A 25,122-nucleotide genomic window follows, 5' to 3' on the forward strand; every position below is an offset into this window, starting at 1 on the left:
TAACATTGATTTGTATTCCAACAGAAACACAATGTTTGATTTGCGTTAAAGGGTAATCTAATGGATTTTGGGAGTCATTGACAAGGCTATATGTAAACTACATGCACAATTCCCATTGTGGTTGATGATCAAAAGGGAAAAGATCGTGAACTGACTGCTTAAATTACTTAAATACTTGTTAGAAACTTGAGAATGAGTATTTACCTATCTACAAATTAGAAAACATGTTACTGCACTAATCAAATGCCACTATTGTTTGCTCAGAAATCAACCCAAATAAGGTTCTTCCTTGATTCCACCAGAGATGGAATATTCAATAATATTAACACCAAGGAAACAATGGGAAGTGTTGTCCAACCACATCAAGCAAACACTTTGTTTACACCGCACATCATTCCCCTTCAGCCAATATCCATACGCACAAAAAATGCTTTATGTACAACACATCTTTAGGAACCAAAATTTTTTAGAATATATTTTTCCTGTTTGGGTACTAAATTCTGCTACTTGGGTATTGTCAGGGACTCTGAAGACTTACTTTCCTCTACATGGAATGGGCTCTCTTTTCATCAGATGTCAGATAGACATTCTCTGCCATCTTCTGAGCATGATAGAATGGCCCCTCACAGTGGTTTCACTACTAGGGTTGTAGGGGATTGCATGGCTCCCGCTTACGCAATGGCTTCAAAGATTGAATTATTTATGTAGCCTACAGAGAAGATTGGTATGGATGTGCCTCAATGGCTTAAGATATTTATCTCATTGTGTACTTTGATGCAGACTCTAAGAGGTTTGAAGGCCATGGAGAGCCAAGACATTGGTTAACATTGATTTGTATTCCAAAAGAATCGTAATGTTTGATTTGTGCTAGAGGTTAATCGAATGGATTTTGGGAGTCATTTATATGTAAACTACATGCTAGATGAAATTATGCTTGCAGGGTGATAACCTTGTTGCAAGAACTTAGGTCATAATGAGCTTAGATCACCAGGAACTATGAAATATTGGTACTGTAACAGACCTCATAATTCAGGTAGGAAACTACCTTATTGTGTACTTTGATGCAGAAGCCAAGAGGTTTGAAGGCCATGCAGAGCCAAGAGATTGATTTGGATTGATTTGTTGTCATGATAATTGCACCAATCTACAACCAACTACTGATTGAAACATGACCATTTTTAATACAGAAGATGTGGAGCTTGACTTGTCTTTGCATCTTTAAGACACTGAAAATTTTATATTCTATGACATCTGAAATTTGAAACTTAGTTGTCCAACAGAAATGTAATTTAGGGGCAGTGTTTGTATAATCACTTACATTTACCTTAGCTATTGACCTTTTCTTTTTAAGTGTTGATTTATTAATAACAAAATTTGAGGATGCTCCATTTTGTGTAATTTGTTGGATAAATTCAACACAGAGATAGGTGTGGAGCATGTCATTCAAGACACAACTACTAAGGTGTTGATTATGTGGCGAGGAGTTGTCCGGAAAGTTATGGAAATTCCGGTCATATTTAAAGAAAATCTAGCAAAGATTTTTGTAAATCCAAGTTATAGTTGTTAAACTTCAAAATTTTAGGTGCTTTAGACGTTTTTGATGGCGCTGAATCCATTTCCACCATCAAAAACTCGATTCAGACAATGCCTCTACAAAATTTCTTGAATTTTTTTGACCCAGATTCCGGCCACTTTTAGCGGACCGGGCAATTCCTCTGCCTAGACGACTGCGATATCAATACCTATTCGCATACACTACGAACGCGAAAAACATTTAAAACGGTTTTAGAAGTTGCTACCTTCCGACTCTGTCAGGTTATAGGACTGTGCGTATGATATTATCGTTACAATCGTTTTGGAGAAACATTGACAGCATATTTACAATGAGCAGATGCGAACTTTATCTGGGATTGGTTCTGTTTCTGCTTGTGACGTTGCAATCCACTGCCACATGGGAGAAGAATAATGAAATTGATTGGGAAAATGAGCAGGCCAAGGACAGAATCACTGAACTCCCTGGTCAGCCCTCGGATGCGGACTTTGCCCAATATTCTGGCTACATAACTGTAGACAAAAACTCCGGCAGAGCCCTTTTCTACTGGCTCATTGAAGCCACAGAAAACCCATCCTCTAAACCTCTGGTCTTGTGGTTGAATGGAGGTATCCATGACTAGTAGAAAATCAAATACTGTGCCAATAATAGTATCATTATAGAATATCTTCTGCAAAGTTGTTCTTTTGTCTACCCAATATCAAATAATGGCAATGAAGACTAATTCTGCAAAGATTTCGTTGGATTGTAGGTCCTGGGTGTTCTTCTGTGGGATATGGGGAAGCAGAAGAGCTTGGGCCTTTTCACATTAATTCTGATGGGAAAACTCTCCACCTTAACCCATATTCATGGAATAGATGTATGTATTTATGACCTTGGCTATTTTTATTCTTCTCCCTGAATTCAGGGGAAGGAATAATACAGTTGTTTGTTGTTTTGAATGGACCCATTTATCTACAAGTCATGTTTGGTATCAACATTTTTCTATTTGCATGCATGCAGTGGCGAATATAATGTTCTTGGATTCCCCTGCTGGGGTTGGGTTTTCCTACACCAACACTTCTTCAGATATATCCAAGTCTGGAGACAAACGAACTGGTATGATATATGGTGCTTACAGTAAAGTTTACCATTTAGCTTTTTGCATTTGATACTCTCAATATAGATAGATTAAAATATTTTTAACCCTGCAATTGCAGCGGAAGATTCACATACCTTCTTGCTCAACTGGTTGGAAAGATTCCCTCAATATAAAAATAGAGAGTTTTACATTGCAGGAGAGAGCTATGGAGGTACATAAATTTCTCCTGTATTCAGTCATGTATTGTCGAAGTAGCCCTGTCTCTCTGTCATTATGTGTATGCAGGCATGAAACCACAATAATATCCCAGGTAAGAGTATACCAGTGTTAAAAGTAGTCTTATTCTATGCATCATATACACATACATGTATTTCTGAATTCAATAAGAAGACACATAGGGTCTAAAATTCTAAACAAACACTAAAAGAGGTAAAAACAAAATCCAAATCAGCATAATTCTTTTCTAACTGTAAATCTAGTGGAGATATCAAATCTTCAATAACTTTGTTAGATTCTAAATTAAAATGAATACATCTTGGTAGATTCTAAGTTAAAATAGATATACGAAGGGAATATTTTTTGTTCCTTTTTCTTTTGATTTGATACTGGATTTCATTTTTAACCTACTAAAAGGTTATGGACCATACTGTGCCGCAGAAAGCATCTCTTGCCACAGCAAACACAGTGTAAGAGCTCTCAATGATCAGTGATTCATTGATTGGTAGCTTTCTCTCACTTTCTGTCTGCCTACCATTATGAAAACAATGGAGTAACTGGAGTCTAGAGCTAACAGCTCCATATTGAGACCATACTGTGCCGTAGAAAGCACCTCTTTTCACAGCCAACACGGTGTCAGAGCTCTCAATGATCGTGATTTATTGATTGGTAGCTTTCTCTCACGTTCTCTCTGCCTGCCCTTATGAAAACAATGGAGTAACTGGAGTCTAGAGCTAACAGACCTTTGTTGAAGCTTGTGTCACGACTCACTGTATCACCATGATACTTCTTTTGTGTACTGAGAACTGGGAAACAGGGCGAGGTCATCCTTGTTATCTGTCGTTGGAAGGGGTTCCACATATATGGCCTCTATGACGGGACGTCCCCTAACCCAGGTTGTTGCCCTTGACAAACGGGGACATTGGGATGTCACCAAAAGGTGTTTTTATATGAGCTCATCCTTTTAGTGAAGCCCGCCTATCTCACCAAAACATCCATACTCCTCCCAGCAAAGCTTTCAATTCATGGGAAGAACAAATAAGAGCGCTTGCTGGAGTTCCCTATTGTCCTTTGGTGAAATATGGGGCTGAGGAAGCATCAAGTCCCATTGTTGGGTTGATGTTTGACCAAATGCAAGGAAGATGCTTTTGACTTATTCACCAATTCTTTTTCCCTGGCAATTTGATGATGATGAGCGATGTTGAATTGGAGATGAGTACCCAACATTTTCCACGACATTGCAAAAATTGGGTCGAGAATTTGGTGTCTGTTTTTAGAGATGATATAGTTGAGGCAATCGATATAGTCAAATGAGGTAATAACCTCATTGAAGAAGAAATTTACATTAGCAAATACAATTCCATGTTTGTTGCAGGCTATGAGTTGCATATCTTAGAAGATCAATTAACGAGTATCGTGTCATTAACTCTTTGAGAGCTTAGTAAAACCCATGTTCATGTTTATGAGATTGGTATACACAGAATCAATCTTTATGTTTAAAGCATTGACTTTTTGTGCTTCTTCTTTTGTTCTCTGTGGTGGCATCTTGCAACACCATAAAGAAACTGCTTGTAGAATTTCAGCCATGAGAAAAGTCTTTCAAATGCGAAACATGAGCTTTGATACTACTCGATACAATACCATATAAAAAAAACGAAGTACATGAGGCACGCAAAGAACACTCACAATATCATTCCTTATTAGTTGCTTTGTCCCACTCTCTCTTTTTCCATTAAGGAAAATGGTCCAAGCCATTAAGTAAATAATTCTGTTGTATTTCTATCTTCTTTTGCACTGAGGCAAAGATTCTGATTTAAGAGGAAACAACAAAATAGTAGTATTTTAAAAAATAATTGTCTACTAATATTTACTTAAAGATTAAGTGTCTAATATTGGCTTTCTACTTATCACAAAAAGAACACTCATTTTTATGTTATCACCAAGATTAGAGGGCATGCTCTTGCATCAAACTTTCAGCTCTGAGATAGTGACTGATGGAAGGAGTATTGAAGTTCTAGCTACATATTAAAAAAAAGGGACTTTGACATTGAATGATGCAAGTTTTGTTGGTTAGTATTTGAATTTTTTATAAAGAAACTATTGCATTAGAGATGTCAAGCTTTTTCTGATTTCATGTACAGAGTTTAGAGGCATTTTCCTTCATTATCAGCTTATCAGCATAGGTGTGGATAAATATAATATCAGAGCTAAAATTAAACTGAATATCCTATTTTTTAATATTGTTTTCTTTCAGGGCATTACGTTCCTCAGTTAGCTCAAGTCATCTACAGACACAACAAGGACATTGAAAATCCAGTCATTAATCTGAAGGGATATATGGTAAGATCCTATGCAGTTATCCTGTGAAATGGATAATAGATAACCAAAAATCATTTGGTCCAAGTAGTATGACCTAGGAGAAAGTGGGGCAGTTATATTCTTATAGTGTGATTAATATGGGGAAAAACATGGTTCTTGCAGGTGGGAAATGGAGTTACAGATGATTTCCATGATCGTGTAGGCATTTTTGAATTTATGTGGTCTCATGGTCTGATATCCGACAACACCTTCCGAATGCTCAACATTTTCTGTGACTTTTCCTCTCTTAGGCACCCATCAGTTCTATGTAGATTGGCATTTGAGTATGCCGACGTTGAAATGGGGCAAATCGATCCATACAGCATCTACACCCCTCCTTGCTTGAACAGTACTGGAACTTATGGAAAACAATTGAAAAAAGGGAAAGTAAGTATATTAGATGCAAGCATTGTATATGCTAGCAAATCAGTATCAGGGCATGCTTAAATTCCGTTACTGTATTTTTTCCATTTGGTAGCTTTTTTCCCATATTAACACATCAAAATTAAGAGTGGACTGGATGATTGAGGCCCTGGTTCTTCAAATTGAGCATATTTTGGCATGGCATTAAGGTCCACAATATGCTTCCTGGTGAACAAAAATGGCTGGTAATTGCATTGAAGGATGCTAGGTGCTTTTACAATTCAAGGAGAAAGAGATCTTTGTCTGTGTATGTGGTTGGAGTAACACTCATAAAATAAAATGGAAAACAATTGCAATCCCATTTTTAATGTTAAAAAGAAATCTAAAATCACAACTTAGAAATAATAAATTAACAAAATCCATCCATCTTTGAAGCTCATGGTAATTTGCTTTTATCTTTTGCTTAATAAATCCAAGTTAAGATAAATCTATGGTAATTTAACCCTTACCTCTGCCGGGCAAACAGTCTCAAAGCTACTATAAGATTATATCCTCGCTCTCACAGAGTCATTCTTTCTTGGCAGTCATGGAGGCATCTGTTTGGGGGATATGACCCTTGCACTGAAAAATATTCCAAAATTTACTTCAATCTACCTGAGGTACAAAAGGCTCTTCACGCCAATGTTACAGGAATTCCTTATGAGTGGACGACTTGCAGGTTTGTAGTCTTATGACTAAATTGGTGATGTGTTTCTGATCTTGTGCCGCTGTTTTTCCAGTATCTATAAAATAGCGTTCATTCACCAATATGGTCTGTTTGTTTTCCTATATACAGTGATGCAGTTGGTGAAAATTGGGGAGACTCTCCTAGATCTGTGCTGTCAATTTACCGAGAGCTCATAAAAGCTGGACTACGCATATGGATGTTCAGGTTCCAACTCATTATGCATGTGATTTCTTTAATCAGAACATGGCACAGGAAACTTCTTCTTGGTATTTTTCTTTTGTGTTCTATCATAAGTCTGCTGTAGAAAATCTGATCTTGTTGTTTGTTGGCGTGCAGTGGAGATACAGATTCAGTGATTCCTGTAACATCGACCAGAAATTCTATAAATGCGCTGAAGCTTCGCACGGTTACTCATTGGCATCCTTGGTATGACAATGGGCAGGTGAGTCATCTTTGTCTTATCTCTAAAATGCAATGGCTGCCTGTAGGGCAATGCATTTGTTATGATGCTCACCATTGTCCTATTTCTAATAGGAATGAGAAATAGAAATTGGCAATGTGCAATGATGGTAACTCTCGAATTTCAACAGAATCTTTGCTCTTATCGGTATGAATGTTGATAGTTGTCTGTGATGCTCAGGTGGGAGGATGGACTCAAGTATACGAAGGGCTGACATTTGTAACAATCAGAGGAGCAGGCCATGAGGTTCCATTGCATGAACCTAAAAAGGCCTTCATACTCTTCCAGTCATTCCTAGAAGGAAAACCGATGCCAGTCTCCACAGAGCTTGCAGATACTTTATAGTGATTGTTAGAGCCAGAGGAGATCCTAGTACTAATTGAACTACTTATAAATTGCTAAATTCATTTCATTCAGAGGGGTTCTGAAATCAAGGTGCTTGTAGAAAACAACAATTCAGCATTGAATATATCATCCAATTATGAATTTTCCATGACGTTGAAGTGCAGGAATGCTTTTGGTATCTTTGTTATTATTACTTAGGCTATTGAAATTGTCACAAAGGAATACTGATATTACATGTAAATATTCACTGCAAGGAACAACATACATGTGTAAAGAGCATATGGACTACCCATGCTCAGTACATTGAATGGCATGACAGTCTTGATGACTAAGTTCTTTCATTTCTGAATCCTAAGGGCCAGCTGAAAATAAATATTTTACGATAAAGCTGATCTCGCTGAAGTAAAACCATTTATGCAAAAGCTGATTTTAAGTAAAAATCATCAACCTTTGTAAAGCAAGAATTAATATTTTTGTCATATGTATGTACTACGGCTTAGCTGCACTGTATCCATGGTGTTGCTGGGCAATAGATTCTATTCCTGCGCTTGATTATAGGATGCAATTGGAATGTGCACGTTTTTGACCCTCTATGTTTGGATAGAAAGTATGTTTTAGATTTTTTAATTAAAGTAAACAATAAATGGGTGGACCATTTGTTGCAATATGGGAACCTTGCGAAATAGCCATCAATCTTTGATATGGGACACAATACTTGAGAGGTGACACAGTCACAATATTGGTTGAGATTTAAAAATAAAAATAAAAAATTGCTTCAATGTAGATATTCGAAACATTGTTATCACCGCATTATTTATCTCACATTCTGAACCAAGTGCAACTTCTTTAAACATTATGCATAGCCATCAAATGTACATAAGCTTTATGTATTATTGTGAATATACATTTTGTTTAGAAAAAAATATAATTTAAAGTGATATGTGTTTCCTTTATATATATTTTTTCAATATTTTAATTGCTATATATTGAAATTTTCATAGATTTTATAGCAATCAAAGTGTTGTATGGAGTGGATCTTTTGTCTTACAAACAAGTGCGTCTCATACATCATATTGGTGTTTAGCTTGGTTGTGATCTATCTAAGGTATGTTGGAGGTAAATAAATTTGACAACTATATTATGATTAATGTGTATAACCCACCCAAAACCTTAATAAGTAGAGCAAAACTGAGAAATGGATTGTATGGAATGCTTGTACAAACAAGTTCATTATTCTTCCCTTACCCATCATGGTTATAGGCAAGTTGTATATCAATCATATCTTTTTCAAAGGGGTGGAGAATGCTCTCTTGACACATATTTGGTGTCGATATTCACCAAGGTCACAAATAGTTTTAATAAATCACTCTCATACACCATATTGGTGTCTAGCTTGGTTGTGATCTAGGGTATGTTGGAGGTAAATAAATTTGACAACTATATTATGATTAGTGTGTATAACCCACCCAAAACCTTAATAAGTAGAGCGGAATTGGGAAATAGATTGTATGGAATGCTTGTACAAACAAATTCATTATTCTTCCCTTACTCATCATGGCTATAGGCGAGTTGTATATCTTTTTCAAAGGGGTGGATAATGCTCTCTTGACATATTTGGTGTCGATATTCACCAAGGTCACGAATAGTTTTAATAAATCAATTTGTATGAATTGAATCATTTTGCCCAAAACAACAATTCAAGTGCCCTTATATCAAATTATGGCATATTGGAAATGATTAATGGGCCCAAGCACATTTGTGCATCACATTGAATTCTTCATGTTCACCAATGTCATGGGTAGTTTTAATATAGTTGTTTACTTATGTGGAATCATATTTTGTGCTTTGATTTGATTTGATTTGCCCAACACAACATTCAAGTGCCCTTCATCAAAATAGTGCATATTGGAAACACAATGCAAGTGTCCTTCATCAAAATAGGCATTCAAGTGCCCTTCAGCAAAATAGGGCATATTGGAAATGATTAATGAGCCCAAGACAAGTCATTGTACAAGTTGGATAAGTTATGTGTTCCTAAAGGTGAGTGATTGCAACTAATTATAGAAGTTCACTCTTCTAAGGTTGCATGGCACTTTGGTGTAGGGAATGTTGATTTCTAATTTGATGTAATTAGATGTATGATGGTACATCAATTTCAAAGTGACTGGATTAATAGTGTGCATTGATTTCAGTGTAAACACAAAAAATTATTGACAATGTACATTGATTTTTGTGTTATAGTAATTCAACCTATTAATATTGGAGAACAAGAGAGACAAGGTATGATGTTTACTACAACAACTCAAGCCAAATATTTAAATGGTTTACGATTTCAATTGTCCTTTTCATATAGTCGATATGAAAATATGACAAAACTAAAAAGGGTGGCAATAAGAATAGTAGAAGAAAATAGTTTGAGATTGATCACAATGAAGACTATTTGTAATTGACTACATTTTTATTATTCACGTTTTCTATCATTCAACACTATTACATTGTCACATTGCATTCAAAAATTTTATTTCATCATTAAAGTTGTTGACAATATTTATCATCTCAACAAACTAAGGTAACTAAGTAAATTTAAAATGACCAGATAAATTTAGCATATTTAAAATGCTTATATTAATATTAGATGTATCTACATATTATTGATAAAATTAGTCATATATTTGATAGATTTTCCTTGGCTGCATATGACTCAAACCAGCTTAGATCCATCATTAACTCTGGATCTATCAAGCGTCGAGAGGGATCAAATCTCTTAAGGTGCAAAACTTGAGAAAAGGTTTGCACCTCGAGATATTTGATCCCTCTCGGCATTTGATAGATCCGAAGTTAAGATGAATTTAGGTTGGTTATTATAAATTTGTCGTTTTTAATAATATATATATATATATATATATATATATATATATATATATATCATTCATTTCTATTATATACTCTTGCCTTTTTTATTTTTAAATATATTTTTTTTAACGCTTCATTTGAATATTATAATTTTCTTTTTCTTTTTGTTATAGCTTTATAATGTTGCATTTTTATTATATATCCTTGTTAGTTCTGATGATGAATCACACTAAGTGGTTTGAAACACTTTAACCATAAAAACATATATGTAATATGTTCGCAATTTTTCTTTATAAATCATGATCACAAAAAGTTGCATTGAGAACACATTTATATAATCACATTCTATATGAAAGAGTGATATATATATGTTTTAATACGGAATTTTGTTTTCAAAAGTTTAATTATTACATTTTTAAAATCATATAAAAATATGAAAAAGAAATTAGTGATATTTCAATTTTCACTTTAATTTTACATCAACTTTATTTAAATAAATAAAGTAATTGATAATGAAAAGAAAGAAAATTACTTTTTAGTTTAAGTGAAATATGTAATTCTTTCACTATTTAATATAAAGTTTGAAAAATTACATATAAAAATAATATTATTAATATTAATAATATGACATTCATTTTATATTTAGTTGACATATAATATTTAAATAAAAATATTTTATTATATATATATATATATTTCATTACTAAAAAATGAAATGCATATTATATTTCATTATTAATATGAGGTTAATATATATATAATATTTTTTCATGAAATATAAATGACCAATAAATATTTTAATTTGTATACTCAATAAAATTATATATATTTAGAGGAAATGTGAATTCCACCAGGGGTCAAGCTATATAAGTCTTGAACAGAGTCCCTGCAAAACCCCACTTGTGCCAGTGATAGTATAATAATAATATACTATTACAAAAGAGCCGGCTTCACATCCTGCTTTCCTCGCACTTATATCTGCAGCAACGACCTACAGAAGACGAAAACCGAATTGTCCACACAATCAAAAGGAACAACGAACTAAAACAAATAATTAATATTCACAGAAATATCAGCACTGTCTCTTGGCCTTAGCTGGACTATTAAAATATATTGAGGTGTATATACCCTACACTTGAATATAATTATTAAAGAAAAAACTATTATTTTTAATCATTAACTATTCAAATTATAAATTATATATAAACTTGATCTGAAATTTAAAATTCAAATTAAACCACCTCAAATTTTATATTTTATATATATAAACCTCATCTAAAAATTAAAATTTAAACAAAACCTCATGGTTGAATAACCCAATATCAACACAACCATGTGACTTAATGTGTGGAACAACACAAGTTCTTGCTCTTTGCTCAATGAGCTGACACTTCATTTTCTCACCTACTCTAGTTTTGTGAAGTTCTTTAGTTCGGTGAAAGAAAGGTTGCTTGCTCATTAAACTATTGGTTTGATTTGATTTCCTCACACATATCTATCACACATTCTGACCACACTTTCTATTTTTATTGCTAAGTAATTATACAAAGTATTTTGAACTAGATTTAGATCCCTAATCATTTTTTTAGATCTATAATTTTTGTTTAGATTCTCTTCCGGATCCATCGCATAAGGATTCTTTTCTATCAACGTTTCGAACCAGCAACGATGGTTCATCTTCAGGATGTGAGAAATTGAAGTGTCAGCTCATTGAGCAAAGAGCAAGAACTTGTGTTGATTTTTACATTTCTTCAATTCTTTCAAATATTCTCACTGTTAAGTTTATCGAGACATCCTATCTCTTTGTAGTTTTTTAAAAGGAAACACACGCTCTTAACAATTAGGCCTACTCAAGTTGTATATATTCTCATAAAAACATACAATTAAATAAACAATTATAAACTCTTAATCTAGTCAAATACAATTTTAATTTGAAAATAAGATGTTTCGACATCATATAATTATAATTATTATTTTGTTGTATTTATTATTTTATATATATATATAGATACAGAATTTTATTTTTAAAATTTTAATTATTATTTTTTTATCAAACTTTAAAGTCATCCAACTCAAACAGGAATCAAACAGGAACCACTTTAAAAATTATTTGTCATACACCAATAAGAAAATCTCAACTCATCGCAAATTATTTGTCATACACCAATAAGAAAATCTCAACTCATTGCGTTGTGTTATATTACATATAGGGTGTCGTACTTTATACTTTAAGTATGAAACAAGTTTTTGATTTTATTCGTATTGGTGATATAATTTTTAGTAATATTTTGAATTCAAGTTGTTTAAAATGTAATTTTGAATGTATAAATAGATTGAGTCTTGAAAAATTCTTGAACACTCCTTTTTTAAAAAATACATCATTGAAATTTAAGATTCCAAAATTTCCCGGATTTTGGCCAAAATTAACTGAAATAATTACACCATGAGGCATTTCTCTTTGAAATAAACTCTCCTTTGTGCCACCGTGTACCGTTTTGGACTGTTGATTTGATGTGTTAGATGATTAAAAAGATTTCCAGCCTTCGATCATCATAAACGGTTATAATAAATGATGCACCAAAAGTTATGGTAGTTTGTTACTGTAACGACCCACACTGCATTCATATATGTTCGTGATCCTTCCTTTCCTCGAGCAAACATTATTGATCAGTGCTCTGGTCATGAGGCGAGCGATAGCGATCATTTATTTCTAGCAGTAGTGTCTAACCCTCCTTCATACCCTCCACTGACTCCAGTGCTATGGTCTTCTGCAACTTCAATTGAGACATACAGTTGTGCGTAGTACACTTTCCTTGAAGCAATTGGAAGATGGAAACGTCATCTGCTTAGTGGTGGCCAAAACTGGTATAATATTTTCTCTGTTTGATGGATTCATATTATTACAAGAATATTCATAGTCGTTGAGCTTTTTTTTCAATTCATAAAAATAGTTCTCCTCCTTTTTGTAATTCCTTGTTTTCCATTCTTGTTATGATTTGTTCCCCTTGCTTTTGAATTCGTTGTTCTATGGTCTTTTGATTTGTTCCACTCATTTCGATTGTTAGAAAGTGTATATTCATTAAGTAGCATAATTGAGAGCATAGACTAGACTTCTGTAATCGTGTCAGATAAAGCTTGCATAACAAAGCTGTTTCCAACACTCTAATGAACCTTGAGCTTATGAGGCAGATGGGTTAATACTTCGGATGTAGTGGTACAACTCATAGGACCCTCCCTCTCATCATTATGCACTGAGTTGTTAACTTAAATAATCAGTCCCCAACCTAATCGTAACTTATATAATAATTTCTCGTCCCCTCTCCCCATGGTAGAGTGAGATCCCATATCAAAAATTTGAGGCATAAGTAAGCATAGAAGGTCAAGTGATTGATTTTATTTATATCCAGTTGAGACAGGTGGTCCAAAGGAAAGAACCCACATAATATACAAGAGTGGGTGCAGTTGAAGAGAAAGATTCACTCATGGTTTTCCGAGATGACCCCTCAGATTTATATCATTAGTTTTAGCAGTTTACCCTTAATCCATTGAAGTTCGTTGGCCCAAAGAATTAGTCAGCACCCCAATCTCAGAAGGATTCTACAGATTTGGAATTTGTAATCCATTGAAGTTCGTTGGCCCAAAGAATTAGTCAGCACTCCAATCTCAGAAGGATTCTACGGATTTGGAATTCGTAACATGTGTTTGACATATCTTTAGTTCCATAAAATTTTCTAAAGTGTACTTCCTGACATCAATGCACCCTGCCCAATATGAGTCATTGTAGCCAATCAACTCCATATTGAACCATTAATGGGTGGACTAGAAGATTGAACGTGGTCATAGTAGAACATCTCCTCCTTCTCCCTCCTTTGGTATCGAAGTTGGTTTATTCAATAGTATATTTCTTTTGATATTGTATCAATTTACAAATTGGATATTTTGTTTCCCTTCTATCTTATTTATTAAGGAATCAACATGAATTTTGAAACACCTTCTATTTTCTTTTGCATCTATGTTTCTTAATATGTGCCAATAGAGCTGTGGAACAACCCTGGACAACTGAACCCTCTCTGGATCTCCTTTTTTCTACTAGTGCTTTTACAGTCTCAGGGGGATGTCCCTAGGGTTGTATAATGTTCTTTTCCACTAAGATTGGATGAGGGGAGAGGTTGGAGTAGAGAAACTTGTATGTTGAAGTTTACCTATCACCATGAAGCTCAAGTGTTTGATGTTTGAAGGAGAGAGGATGCAAGTAGTCTAGGAGGCTTGGGAGCTTTGGTGTTGAGGCCTGCAACAACACAAATCTTCAACCTACATCTTTGGAACATGAGTAAAGCTCACAGGGTTTCAATAAGCTTAACATTTTGGAGAGCTATATGACAACATAGAGAATTGTGGTTGAATATCTACATACAATGTGTCTTAGGCACATTAGAGGTAAAAGAATAAGTTCCATTATGGCCCATGATCAAAAGGGAAAAGATCATGAAGTTCCATTATGGCCCATGATCAAAAGGGAAAAGATCGTGAACTGACTTCTTAAAGTACTTAAATACTTGTTAGAAACTTGAGAATAAGGATTTCCCTATCTACAAGTTAGAAAACATGTTACTTCACTAATCAAATGCCATTATTGCTTGCTCATAAATCAACCCAGATAAGGTTCTTCCCTGATTCCCACAAAGATGCAATATTAAATAATATTAACACGAAGGAAAGAATGGGAAGTGTTGTTCAACCACATCAAGAAAACACTTTGTTTAAACCACACATCATTCCTCTTGAATCACTATCCTTATGCACAGAAAATGCTTTATGTACAACACATCTCCACAAAAGCTATAAACAATATTTCGTATCAGTTTCAAAATTCCTTCCCCAACTGCATTCCCTAGCATAGCTCCCATTCATGAAATAGAACATAGCCAAACCCAATGTTGTGTATATGAATATTCTACAACAATGAAGTGCATACAAATAGCCATGGGCCTGAGACTGATACATGAATACCAAGCATTAGATTATATAAGTCTAATGACAAATGATGTGGCCTGCCCTTTATTTTGTCTGCCATATTTTTATAGAACTATTGAATTTCCCTAGGATGGAAGAGTGGCTTTGTAGTCTCAGGGGGTTGTCCCTAGGGGTTGTATGTTGTTCTCAAACAAGTCGGTTCCATCTACCACAAGAAACATGGATAATGAAAAAATGTAGCCCAATAGCTAAGGGGAGTGTAGCACAATACATTAACTTATCATGTTTTCCAGGGTAATGTTGAAAGATAAGACACCCTAGTCCAACAAGTTATGTGTCTAATGCTTGCAAGTTGTTTGGTTTCAAATCCATATACATATTTTTATGCATATACAGACTTCGTATGATGAAGGTTCAAATATGATGTAAATTTCCTAGATTTGTAAACTCGAATACACCACTACAATCCTAAATAACTCATGATATGTTATACATTGTAATTTAAATACTTGTTAATAGGAGGTTAGAAATAAGTAGGTCTAACAAAACCAAAGTTCCATTATTTTTGCCCACTAAGATTGGATGAGGGGAGAGGTTGGAGTAGAGCAACTTCCATGATGAAGTTCACACATCACCATGAAGCTCAAGTATTTGATGTTTGAAGGAGAGAGGATGCAAGTAGTCTAGAAGCCTTAGGATCTTTGGTGTTGAAGCTTGCAATGAAAAAATAATTCAACCTACTGCATTGGAACATGAGGAAAGCTCACAATGTTTCAATAAGCTTAACATTTTGGAGAACTATATGACAACATAGAAAATTGTGGTTCTTTACATATAATGTTTGTGGGACACGTTAGAGGTAAAAGAACAAGTTCCATTGAGGTTGATGATCAAAAGGGAAAATATCGTGAACTGACTACTTAAAGTACTTAAATACTTGTTAGAAACTTGAGAATGAATAGTTACCTATCTATAAATTAGAAAACATGTTATTGCACTAATCAAATGCCACTATTGTTTGCTCATAAATCAACCCAAATAAGGTTCTTCCTTCATTCCACCAGAGATGGAATATTCAATAATATTAACACCAAGGAAACAGTGGGAAGTGTTGTCTAACCACATCAAGAAAACACTTTGTTTACACCTCACATCATTCCCCTTCAACCAATATCCATATACACTGAAAATGCTTTATGTACAACACATCTTTAGGAACCAAATTTTTTTGGAATATATTTTTCCCGTTTGGGTACTAAATTTTGCTACTTGGGTATTGTCAAGGACTTCGAAGACTTACTTTTCTCTACATGGAATGGGCTCTCTTTTCATCAGATGACAAATGGACATTCTCTGCCATCTTCTGAGAGTGATAGAATGGCCCCTAATAGTGGTTTCACTACTGGGGTTGTAGGGGATTGCATGGCTCCCACTTACACAATGGCTTCAGAGATTGAATTCTTTTTGCAACCTATCGAGAAGATTGGTATGGATGTGCTTCAATGGTTTAGGATATTTATCTTATTGTGTACTTTGATGCAGACTCTAAGTGGTTTGAAGGCCATGGAGAGCCAAGAGATTGATTAACATTGATTTGTATTCCAATAGAAACATAATGTTTGATTTGCATTAGAGGGTAATTTAATGGATTTTGGGAGACATTGACAAAGTTATATGTAAACTACATGCACAAGTTCCATTGTGGTTGATGATCAAAAGGGAAAAGATCGTGAATTGGATGCTTAAAGTACTTAAATACTTGTTAGAAACTTGAGAATGAATAGTTACCTATCTACAAATTAGAAAACATGTTATTGCACTAATCAAATGACACTATTGTTTGCTCAGAAATCAACCCAGATAGGTTCTTCCTTCATTCTACTAGAGGTGGAATATTCAATAATATTAACACCAAGGAAACAATGGGAAGTGTTGTCTAACCACATCAAGAAAACACTTTGTTTACACCGCACATCATTCCCCTTCAGTGAATATCCATACGCGCAGAAAATGCTTTATGCACAACACATCTTTAGGAACCAAATTTTTTTAGAATATATTTTTCCCATTTGGGTACTAAATTCTGCTACTTGGGGTCTTTTTAGGGACTCTGAAGACTTACTTTCCTCTACATGGAATGGGCTCTCTTTTCATCAGATGACAGATAGACATTCTCTGCCATCTTCTGAACCTAATAGAATGGCCCCTCACAGTAGTTTCACTACTAGGGTTGTAGGGGATTGCATGGCTTCCGCTTACGCAATAGCTTCAGAGATTGAATTATTTCTACAACCTATCGAGAAGATTGGTATGGATGTGCTTCAATGGCTTAGGATATTTATCTCATTGTGTACTTTGATGCAGACTCTAAGAGGTTTGAAGGCCATGGAGAGCCAAGAGATTGATTAACATTGATTTGTATTCCAACTGAAACGTAATATTTGATTTGCGTTAAAGGGTAATCTAATGGATTTTGGGAGTCATTGACAAAGTTATATGTTAACTACATGCACAATTCCCATTGTGGTTGATGATCAAAAGGGAAAAGATCGTGAACTCATTGCTTAAAGTACTTAAATAATTGTTAGAAACTTGAGAATGAATAGTTACCCATCTACAAATTAGAAAACATGTTACTGCACTAATCAAATGCCACTATTGTTTGCTCATAAATCAACCCAAATAAGGTTCTTCCTTCATTCCACCAGAGATGGAATATTCAATAATATTAACAACAAGGAAACAATAGGAAGTGTTGTCTAACCACATCAAGCAAACCCTTTGTTTACACCGCACATCATTCCCCTTCAGCCAATATCCATACGCACAGAAAATGCTTTATGTACAACACATCTTTAGGAACCAAATTTTTTTAAAATATATTTTTCCCGTTTGGGTACTAAATTTTGCTACTTGGGTACTGTCATGGAATCTGAAGACTTACTTTCCTCTACATGGAATGGGCTCTCTTTTCATCAAATGATAGATAGACATTCTTTGCCATCTTCTGAGCGTGATAGAATGACCCCTCGCAGTGGTTTCACTACTAGGGTTGTAGGGGATTGCATGGGTCCCGCTTACGCGATGGCTTCAAAGATTGAATTATTTATGTAGCCTGCCGAGAAGATTGGTATGGATGTGCCTCAATGGCTTAGGATATTTATCTCATTGTGTACTTTGATGCAGACTCTAAGAGGTTTGAAGGCCATGGAGAACCAAGAGATTGGTTAACATTGATTTGTATTCCAAAAGAATCGTAATGTTTGATTTGCGTTAGAGGGTAATCTAATGGATTTTGGGAGTCGTTGACAAAGCTATATGTAAACTACATGCTAGATGAAATTATGCTTGCAGGTTGATAACCTTGCTGCAAGAACTTAGGTCATAATGAGCTTATATCACAAAGAACTATGAAATATTGGTACTGTAACAGACCTCATAATTCAGGTAGGAAACTACTTTATTGTGTACTTTGATGTAGAAGTCAATAGGTTTGAAAGCCATGCAGAGCCAAGAGATTGATTTAGATTGATTTGTTGTCATAATAATTGCACCAATCTACAACCAACTACTAATTGAAACATGACCCATTTTTAATAGAGAAGATGTGGAGCTTGACTTGTATTTGCATCTTTAAGACACTGAAAATTTTATATCCTGTGACATCTGAAATTTGAAACTTAGTTGTCGAACAGAAATGTAATTTAGGGGCAGTGTTTGTATAATCACTTACATTTGCCTTAGCTATTGACCTTTTCATTTTAAGTGTTGATTTGTTAATAACAAAATTTGAGGATGCTTGAATTTGTGTAATTTGTTGGATAAGTTCAACAAAGAGATAGATGTGGAGCATGTTATTCAAGACACAACTACTAAGGTGTTGATTATGTGGCATTTAACAAATTGATAATGAAGAGACGACCCATATTATTATTTTTCTTTATATGTTGCATTGATTTAGTATTAGAGACATTAAGGAGAATATGAGCATCACCAAATCCAATTATGATCATGCCCTCACAACAAAATCACAAATAATAGAAAGTTGTTGTGTTGTACCATCACCCTACCAACGTCAATCCATTCTTAATTGTGAATTAGAGTGGAGGAAAATGTTTCTTTTTATAGAATGGTATGCTAATATCTTTAACAAAAAATTCATTTATTACCTATTCTTAGTAAGTAACTTATATTGCAAAGGAAACAAGTCCAAACTAGGCAACATTTAGATCACATAACATATCACAATTTTTTTCATCTATGTTATTATTACATCTGCTATGACCTTACCGCATTTCCTTTGGAACATGTGATACAATTGCTAGTTACATGTAAATGTAAAGAGAAAAAGAGAAAGCATTTGAAATTTAGACTACAGCGTATGAGACTAGATATCAATACCTATTCGCATACACTACGCACGCGAAAAACAGTTAAAACGGTTTTAGAAGTTGCTACCTTCCGACTCTGTCAGGTTATAGGACTGTGCGTATGATATTATCGTTACAATCGTTTTGGAGAAACATTGACAGCAGATTTACAATGAGCAGATGCGAACTTTATCTGGGATTGGTTCTGTTTCTGCTTTTGACGGTGCAATCCACCACCACATGGGAGAAGAATAATGAAATTGACTGGAGAAATGAGCAGGCCAAAGACAGAATCACTGAACTACCTGGTCAGCCCTCGGATGCGGACTTTGCCCAATATTCTGGCTACATAACTGTAGACAAAAACTCCGGCAGAGCCCTTTTCTACTGGCTCATTGAAGCCACGGAAAACCCATCCTCTAAACCTCTGGTCTTGTGGTTGAATGGAGGTATCCATGACTACTAGAAAATCAAATACCGTACCAATATTAGTATCATTATAGAATATCTTCTGCAAAGTTGTTCTTTTGTCTACCGAATATCAAATAATGGCAATGAAGACTAATTCTGCACGATTTCGTTGGATTGTAGGTCCTGGGTGTTCTTCTGTGGGATATGGGGAAGCAGAAGAGCTTGGGCCTTTTCACATTAATTCTGATGGGAAAACTCTCCTCCTTAACCCATATTCATGGAATAGATGTATGTATTTATGAACTTTGCTATTTTCATTCTTCTCCATGAATTCAGGGGAAGGAATAATACAGTTGTTTGTTGTTTTGAATGGACCCATTTATCTACAAGTCATGTTTGGTATCAACATTTTTCTATTTGCATGCATGCAGTGGCGAATATAATGTTCTTGGATTCCCCTGCTGGGGTTGGGTTTTCCTACACCAACACTTCTTCAGATATATCCAAGTCTGGAGACAAACGAACTGGTATGATATATGGTGCTTACAGTAAAGTTTACCATTTAGCTTTTTGCATTTGATATTCTCAATATAGATAGATTAAAATATTTTTAACCCTGCAATTGCAGCTGAAGATTCACATACCTTCTTGCTCAACTGGTTGGAAAGATTCCCTCAATATAAAAATAGAGAGTTTTACATTGCAGGAGAGAGCTATGGAGGTACATAAATTTCTCATGTATTCAATCATGTATTGTCGAAGTAGCCCTGTAAGAGTATACCAGTGTTAAAAGTAGTCTTATTCATTGCATCATATGCACATACATGTATTTTTGAATTCAATAAGAAAACACATATAGGGTCTAAAATTCTAAACAAATACTAAAAGTGGTAAAAACAAAATCAAAATCAGCATAATTCTTTTCTAACTGTAAATCTATCAAGCAGGTAGAGATATCAAATCTTCAATAACTTTGTTAGATTCTAAATTAAAATGAATACATCTTATTTAGTAGATTCTAAGTTAAAATAGATATACGAAGGGAATTTTTTTTTTCTTTTCTTTTTCTTTTGATTGGATACTGCATTTCATATTTAACCTACTAAAAAGGTTATGGACCATACTGTGCCGCAGAAAGCATCTCTTGCTACAGCAAACAGTGTAAGAGCTCTCAATGATCAGTGGTTCATTGATTTGTAGCTTTCTCTCACTTTCTCTCTGCCTACCATTATGAAAACAATGGAGTAACTGGAGTCTAGAGCTAACAGCTCCATATTGAGACCATACTGTGCCGTAGAAAGCACCTCTTTTCACAGCCAACACGGTGTCAGAGCTCTCAATGATCGTGATTTATTGATTGGTAGCTTTCTCCCACGTTCTGTCTGCCTACCCTTGTGAAAACAATGGAGTAACTGGAGTCTAGAGCTAACAGACCTTTGTTGAAGCTTGTGTCACGACTCACTGTATCACCATGATACTTCTTTTGTGTACTGAGAACTGGTAAACAGGGCGAGGTCATCCTTGTTATCTGTCGTTGGAAGGGGTTCCACATATATGGCCCCTATGACAGGGGACGTCCCCTAACCCAGGTTGTTGCCCTTGACAAACGGGGACATTGGGATGTCACCTAAAGGTGTTTTTATATCAAGCTCATCCTCTTAGTGAAGCCCGCCTATCTCACCAAAACATCCATACTCCTCCCAGCAAAGCTTTCAATTCATGGGAAGAACAAATAAGAGTGCTTGCTGGAGTTCCCTATTGTCCTTTGGTGAAATATGGGGCTGAGGAAGCATCTAGTCCCATTGTTGGGTTGATGTTTGACCAGACAATGCAAGGAAGATGCTCTTGACTTATTCACCAATTCTTTTTCCCTGGCAATTTGATGATGATGAGCGATGTTGAATTGGAGAGGAGTACCCAACATTTTCCACGACATTGCAAAAATTGGGTCGAGAATTTGGTGTCTGTTTTTAGAGATGATATAGTTGGGGCAATCGATATAGTCAAATAACCTCATTGAAGAAGAAATTTACATTAAGAAATACAACTCCATGTTTGTTACAGGCTATGAGTTGCATATCTTAGAAGATCAATTAACGAATATCGTGTCATTAACTCTTTGAGAGATTAGTAAAACCCATATTCATGTTTATGAGATTGGTATACACGGAATCAACCTTTATGTTTAAAGCATTGACTTTTTGTGCTTCTTTTGTTCTCTGTGGTGGCATCTTGCAACACCATAAAGAAACTGGTTGTAGAATTTCAGCCATGAGAAAAGTTTTTCAAATGCGGAACTTGAGCTTTGATACCACTCGATACAGTACCATATAAAAAAACGATGTACATAAGGCACGCAAAGAACACTCACAATATCATTCCTTATTAGTTGCTTTGTCCCACTCTCTCTTTTTCCATTAAGGAAAATGGTCCAAGCCACTAAGTAGATAATTCTGTTGTATTTCTATTTTCTTTTGCACTGAGGCAAAGATTCTGATTTAAGAAGAAACAACAAAATAGTAGTATCTTAAAAAATAATTGTCTACTGATATTTACTTAAAGATTGTCTAATATGGGCTTTCTACTTATCACAAAAAGAACACTCATTTTTATGTTATCACCAAGATTAGAGGGTATACTCTTGCATCAAACTTTCAGCCCTGAGATAATGGCTGATGGAAGGAGTATTGAAGTTCTAGCTATATATTAAAAAAAAGGACTTTGACTTTGAATGATGCAAGTTTTGTTGGTTAGTTTTTTTTGAATTTTTGATAAAGAAACTATTGCATTAGAGATGTCAAGCTTTTTCTGATTTCATGTACAGAGTTTAGAGACGTTTTCCTTCTCTATCAGCTTATCAGCATAGGTATGGATAAATATAATATCAGAGATAAAATTAAACTGAATATCTTATTTTTTAATATTGTTTTCTTTTAGGGCATTACGTTCCTCAGTTAGCTCAAGTCATCTACAGACACAACAAGGACATTGAAAATCCAGTCATTAATCTGAAGGGATATATGGTAAGATCCTGTGCAGTTATCCTTTGAAATGGATAATAAATAACCAAAAATTATTTGGTCCAAGTAGTATGACATAGGAGAAAGTGGGGCAGTTATATTCTTATAGTGTGATTAATATGGGAAAAACATGGTTCTTGCAGGTGGGAAATGGAGTTACAGATGATTTCCATGATCGTGTAGGCATTTTTGAATTTATGTGGTCTCATGGTATGATATCCGACAACACCTTCCGAATGCTCAACATTTTCTGTGACTTTTCCTCTCTTAGGCACCCATCAGTTCTATGTGAATTGGTATTTGAGTATGCCGACGTTGAAATGGGGCAAATCGATCCATACAGCATCTACACCCCTCCTTGCTTGAACAGTACTGGAACTTATGGAAAACAATTAAAGAAAGGGAAAGTAAGTATATTAGATGCAAGCATTCCATATGCTAGCAAATCAGTATCAGGGCATGCTTAAATTCCGTTACGGTATTTTTTCCATTTGGTAGCTTTTTCCCATATTAACACATCAAAATTAAGAGTGGACTGGATGATTGAGGCCCTGGTTCTTCAAATTGAGCATATTTTGGCATGGCATTAAGGTCCACAATATGCTTCCTGGTCTACAAAAATGGCTGGTAATTGCATTGAAGGATGCTACGTGCTTTTACAATTCAAGGAGAAAGAGATCTTTGTCTGTGTATGTGGTTGGAGTAACACTCATAAAATAAAATGGAAAACAATTGCAATCCCATTTTTATTGTTAAAAAGAAATCTAAAATCACAACTTAGAAATAATAAATTAACAAAATCCATCCATCTTTGAAGCTCATGGTAATTTGCTTTTATCTTTTGCTTAATAAATCCAAGTTAAGATAAATCTATGGTAATTTAACCCTTACCTCTGCCGGGCAAACAGTCTCAAAGCTACTATAAGATTATATCCTCGCTCTCACAGAGTCATTCTTTCTTGGCAGTCATGGAGGCATCTGTTTGGGGGATATGACCCTTGCACTGAAAAATATTCCAAAATTTACTTCAATCTACCTGAGGTACAAAAGGCTCTTCACGCCAATGTTACAGGAATTCCTTATGAGTGGACGACTTGCAGGTTTGTAGTCTTATGACTAAATTGGTGATGTGTTTCTGATCTTGTGCCGCTGTTTTTCCAGTATCTATAAAATAGCGTTCATTCACCAATATGGTCTGTTTGTTTTCCTATATACAGTGATGCAGTTGGTGAAAATTGGGGAGACTCTCCTAGATCTGTGCTGTCAATTTACCGAGAGCTCATAAAAGCTGGACTACGCATATGGATGTTCAGGTTCCAACTCATTATGCATGTGATTTCTTTAATCAGAACATGGCACAGGAAACTTCTTCTTGGTATTTTTCTTTTGTGTTCTATCATAAGTCTGCTGTAGAAAATCTGATCTTGTTGTTTGTTGGCGTGCAGTGGAGATACAGATTCAGTGATTCCTGTAACATCGACCAGAAATTCTATAAATGCGCTGAAGCTTCGCACGGTTACTCATTGGCATCCTTGGTATGACAATGGGCAGGTGAGTCATCTTTGTCTTATCTCTAAAATGCAATGGCTGCCTGTAGGGCAATGCATTTGTTATGATGCTCACCATTGTCCTATTTCTAATAGGAATGAGAAATAGAAATTGGCAATGTGCAATGATGGTAACTCTCGAATTTCAACAGAATCTTTGCTCTTATCGGTATGAATGTTGATAGTTGTCTGTGATGCTCAGGTGGGAGGATGGACTCAAGTATACGAAGGGCTGACATTTGTAACAATCAGAGGAGCAGGCCATGAGGTTCCATTGCATGAACCTAAAAAGGCCTTCATACTCTTCCAGTCATTCCTAGAAGGAAAACCGATGCCAGTCTCCACAGAGCTTGCAGATACTTTATAGTGATTGTTAGAGCCAGAGGAGATCCTAGTACTAATTGAACTACTTATAAATTGCTAAATTCATTTCATTCAGAGGGGTTCTGACATCAAGGTGCTTGTAGAAAACAACAATTCAGCATTGAATATATCATCCAATTATGAATTTTCCATGACGTTGAAGTGCAGGAATGCTTTTGGTATCTTTGTTATTATTACTTAGGCTATTGAAATTGTCGCAAAGGAATACTGATATTACATGTAAATATTCACTGCAAGGAACAACATACATGTGTGAAGAGCATATGGACTACCCATTCTCAGTACATTGAATGGCATGACAGTCTTGATGACTAAGTTCTTTCATTTCTGAATCGTAAGGGCCAGCTGAAAATAAATATTATTTTACGATAAAGCTGATCTCGCTGAAGTAAAACCATTTATGCAAAAGCTGATTTTAAGTAAAAATCATCAACCTTTGTAAAGCAAGAATTAATATTTTT

General features: G+C 35.0%; 2 protein-coding genes across 2 annotated transcripts; both read left to right on the top strand.

The window, feature by feature from the left end:
* Positions 1-1,746: 1,746 nt before the first annotated feature.
* LOC149179757 (serine carboxypeptidase-like 27) lies at positions 1,747-7,253 on the top strand. The gene is made up of 10 exons (XM_089418048.1): positions 1,747-2,160; positions 2,304-2,411; positions 2,555-2,650; positions 2,752-2,844; positions 5,104-5,189; positions 5,331-5,594; positions 6,155-6,288; positions 6,406-6,501; positions 6,634-6,739; positions 6,938-7,253. The coding sequence occupies exons 1-10, from the start codon at positions 1,833-1,835 to the stop codon at positions 7,100-7,102; spliced, it is 1,476 nt and encodes a 491-aa protein (XP_089274174.1). The 5' UTR covers positions 1,747-1,832; the 3' UTR covers positions 7,103-7,253.
* A 12,119-nt stretch (positions 7,254-19,372) lies between these two features.
* LOC149179758 (serine carboxypeptidase-like 26) lies at positions 19,373-24,714 on the top strand. Its single transcript, XM_089418049.1, has 10 exons — positions 19,373-19,748; positions 19,891-19,998; positions 20,142-20,237; positions 20,339-20,431; positions 22,648-22,733; positions 22,874-23,156; positions 23,680-23,830; positions 23,948-24,043; positions 24,176-24,281; positions 24,480-24,714. The coding sequence occupies exons 1-10, from the start codon at positions 19,421-19,423 to the stop codon at positions 24,642-24,644; spliced, it is 1,512 nt and encodes a 503-aa protein (XP_089274175.1). The 5' UTR covers positions 19,373-19,420; the 3' UTR covers positions 24,645-24,714.
* The last annotated feature ends 408 nt before the right edge of the window (positions 24,715-25,122 follow it).

The sequence above is a fragment of the Pinus tabuliformis genome, chromosome 3_2, assembly GCF_031772625.1.
Source record: "Pinus tabuliformis cultivar Carrire ecotype Pingquan chromosome 3_2, CPIR1, whole genome shotgun sequence".
NCBI classification, from domain to species: Eukaryota; Viridiplantae; Streptophyta; class Pinopsida; order Pinales; family Pinaceae; genus Pinus; species Pinus tabuliformis.

Bases quoted from the DNA above. Each gene is read 5' to 3' on its own strand.
- LOC149179758 (XM_089418049.1), top strand. From the start codon at position 19,421: ATGATATTATCGTTACAATCGTTTTGGAGAAACATTGACAGCAGATTT. The intron at 20,238-20,338 runs GTATGATATATG...CTGCAATTGCAG, and splicing joins GTCTGGAGACAAACGAACTG to CTGAAGATTCACATACCTTC. The intron at 23,157-23,679 runs GCATTCCATATG...GCTCTCACAGAG, and splicing joins AGTAAGTATATTAGATGCAA to TCATTCTTTCTTGGCAGTCA.
- LOC149179757 (XM_089418048.1), top strand. From the start codon at position 1,833: ATGATATTATCGTTACAATCGTTTTGGAGAAACATTGACAGCATATTT. The intron at 2,412-2,554 runs GTATGTATTTAT...GCATGCATGCAG, and splicing joins CCCATATTCATGGAATAGAT to TGGCGAATATAATGTTCTTG. The intron at 6,289-6,405 runs GTTTGTAGTCTT...TCCTATATACAG, and splicing joins TATGAGTGGACGACTTGCAG to TGATGCAGTTGGTGAAAATT.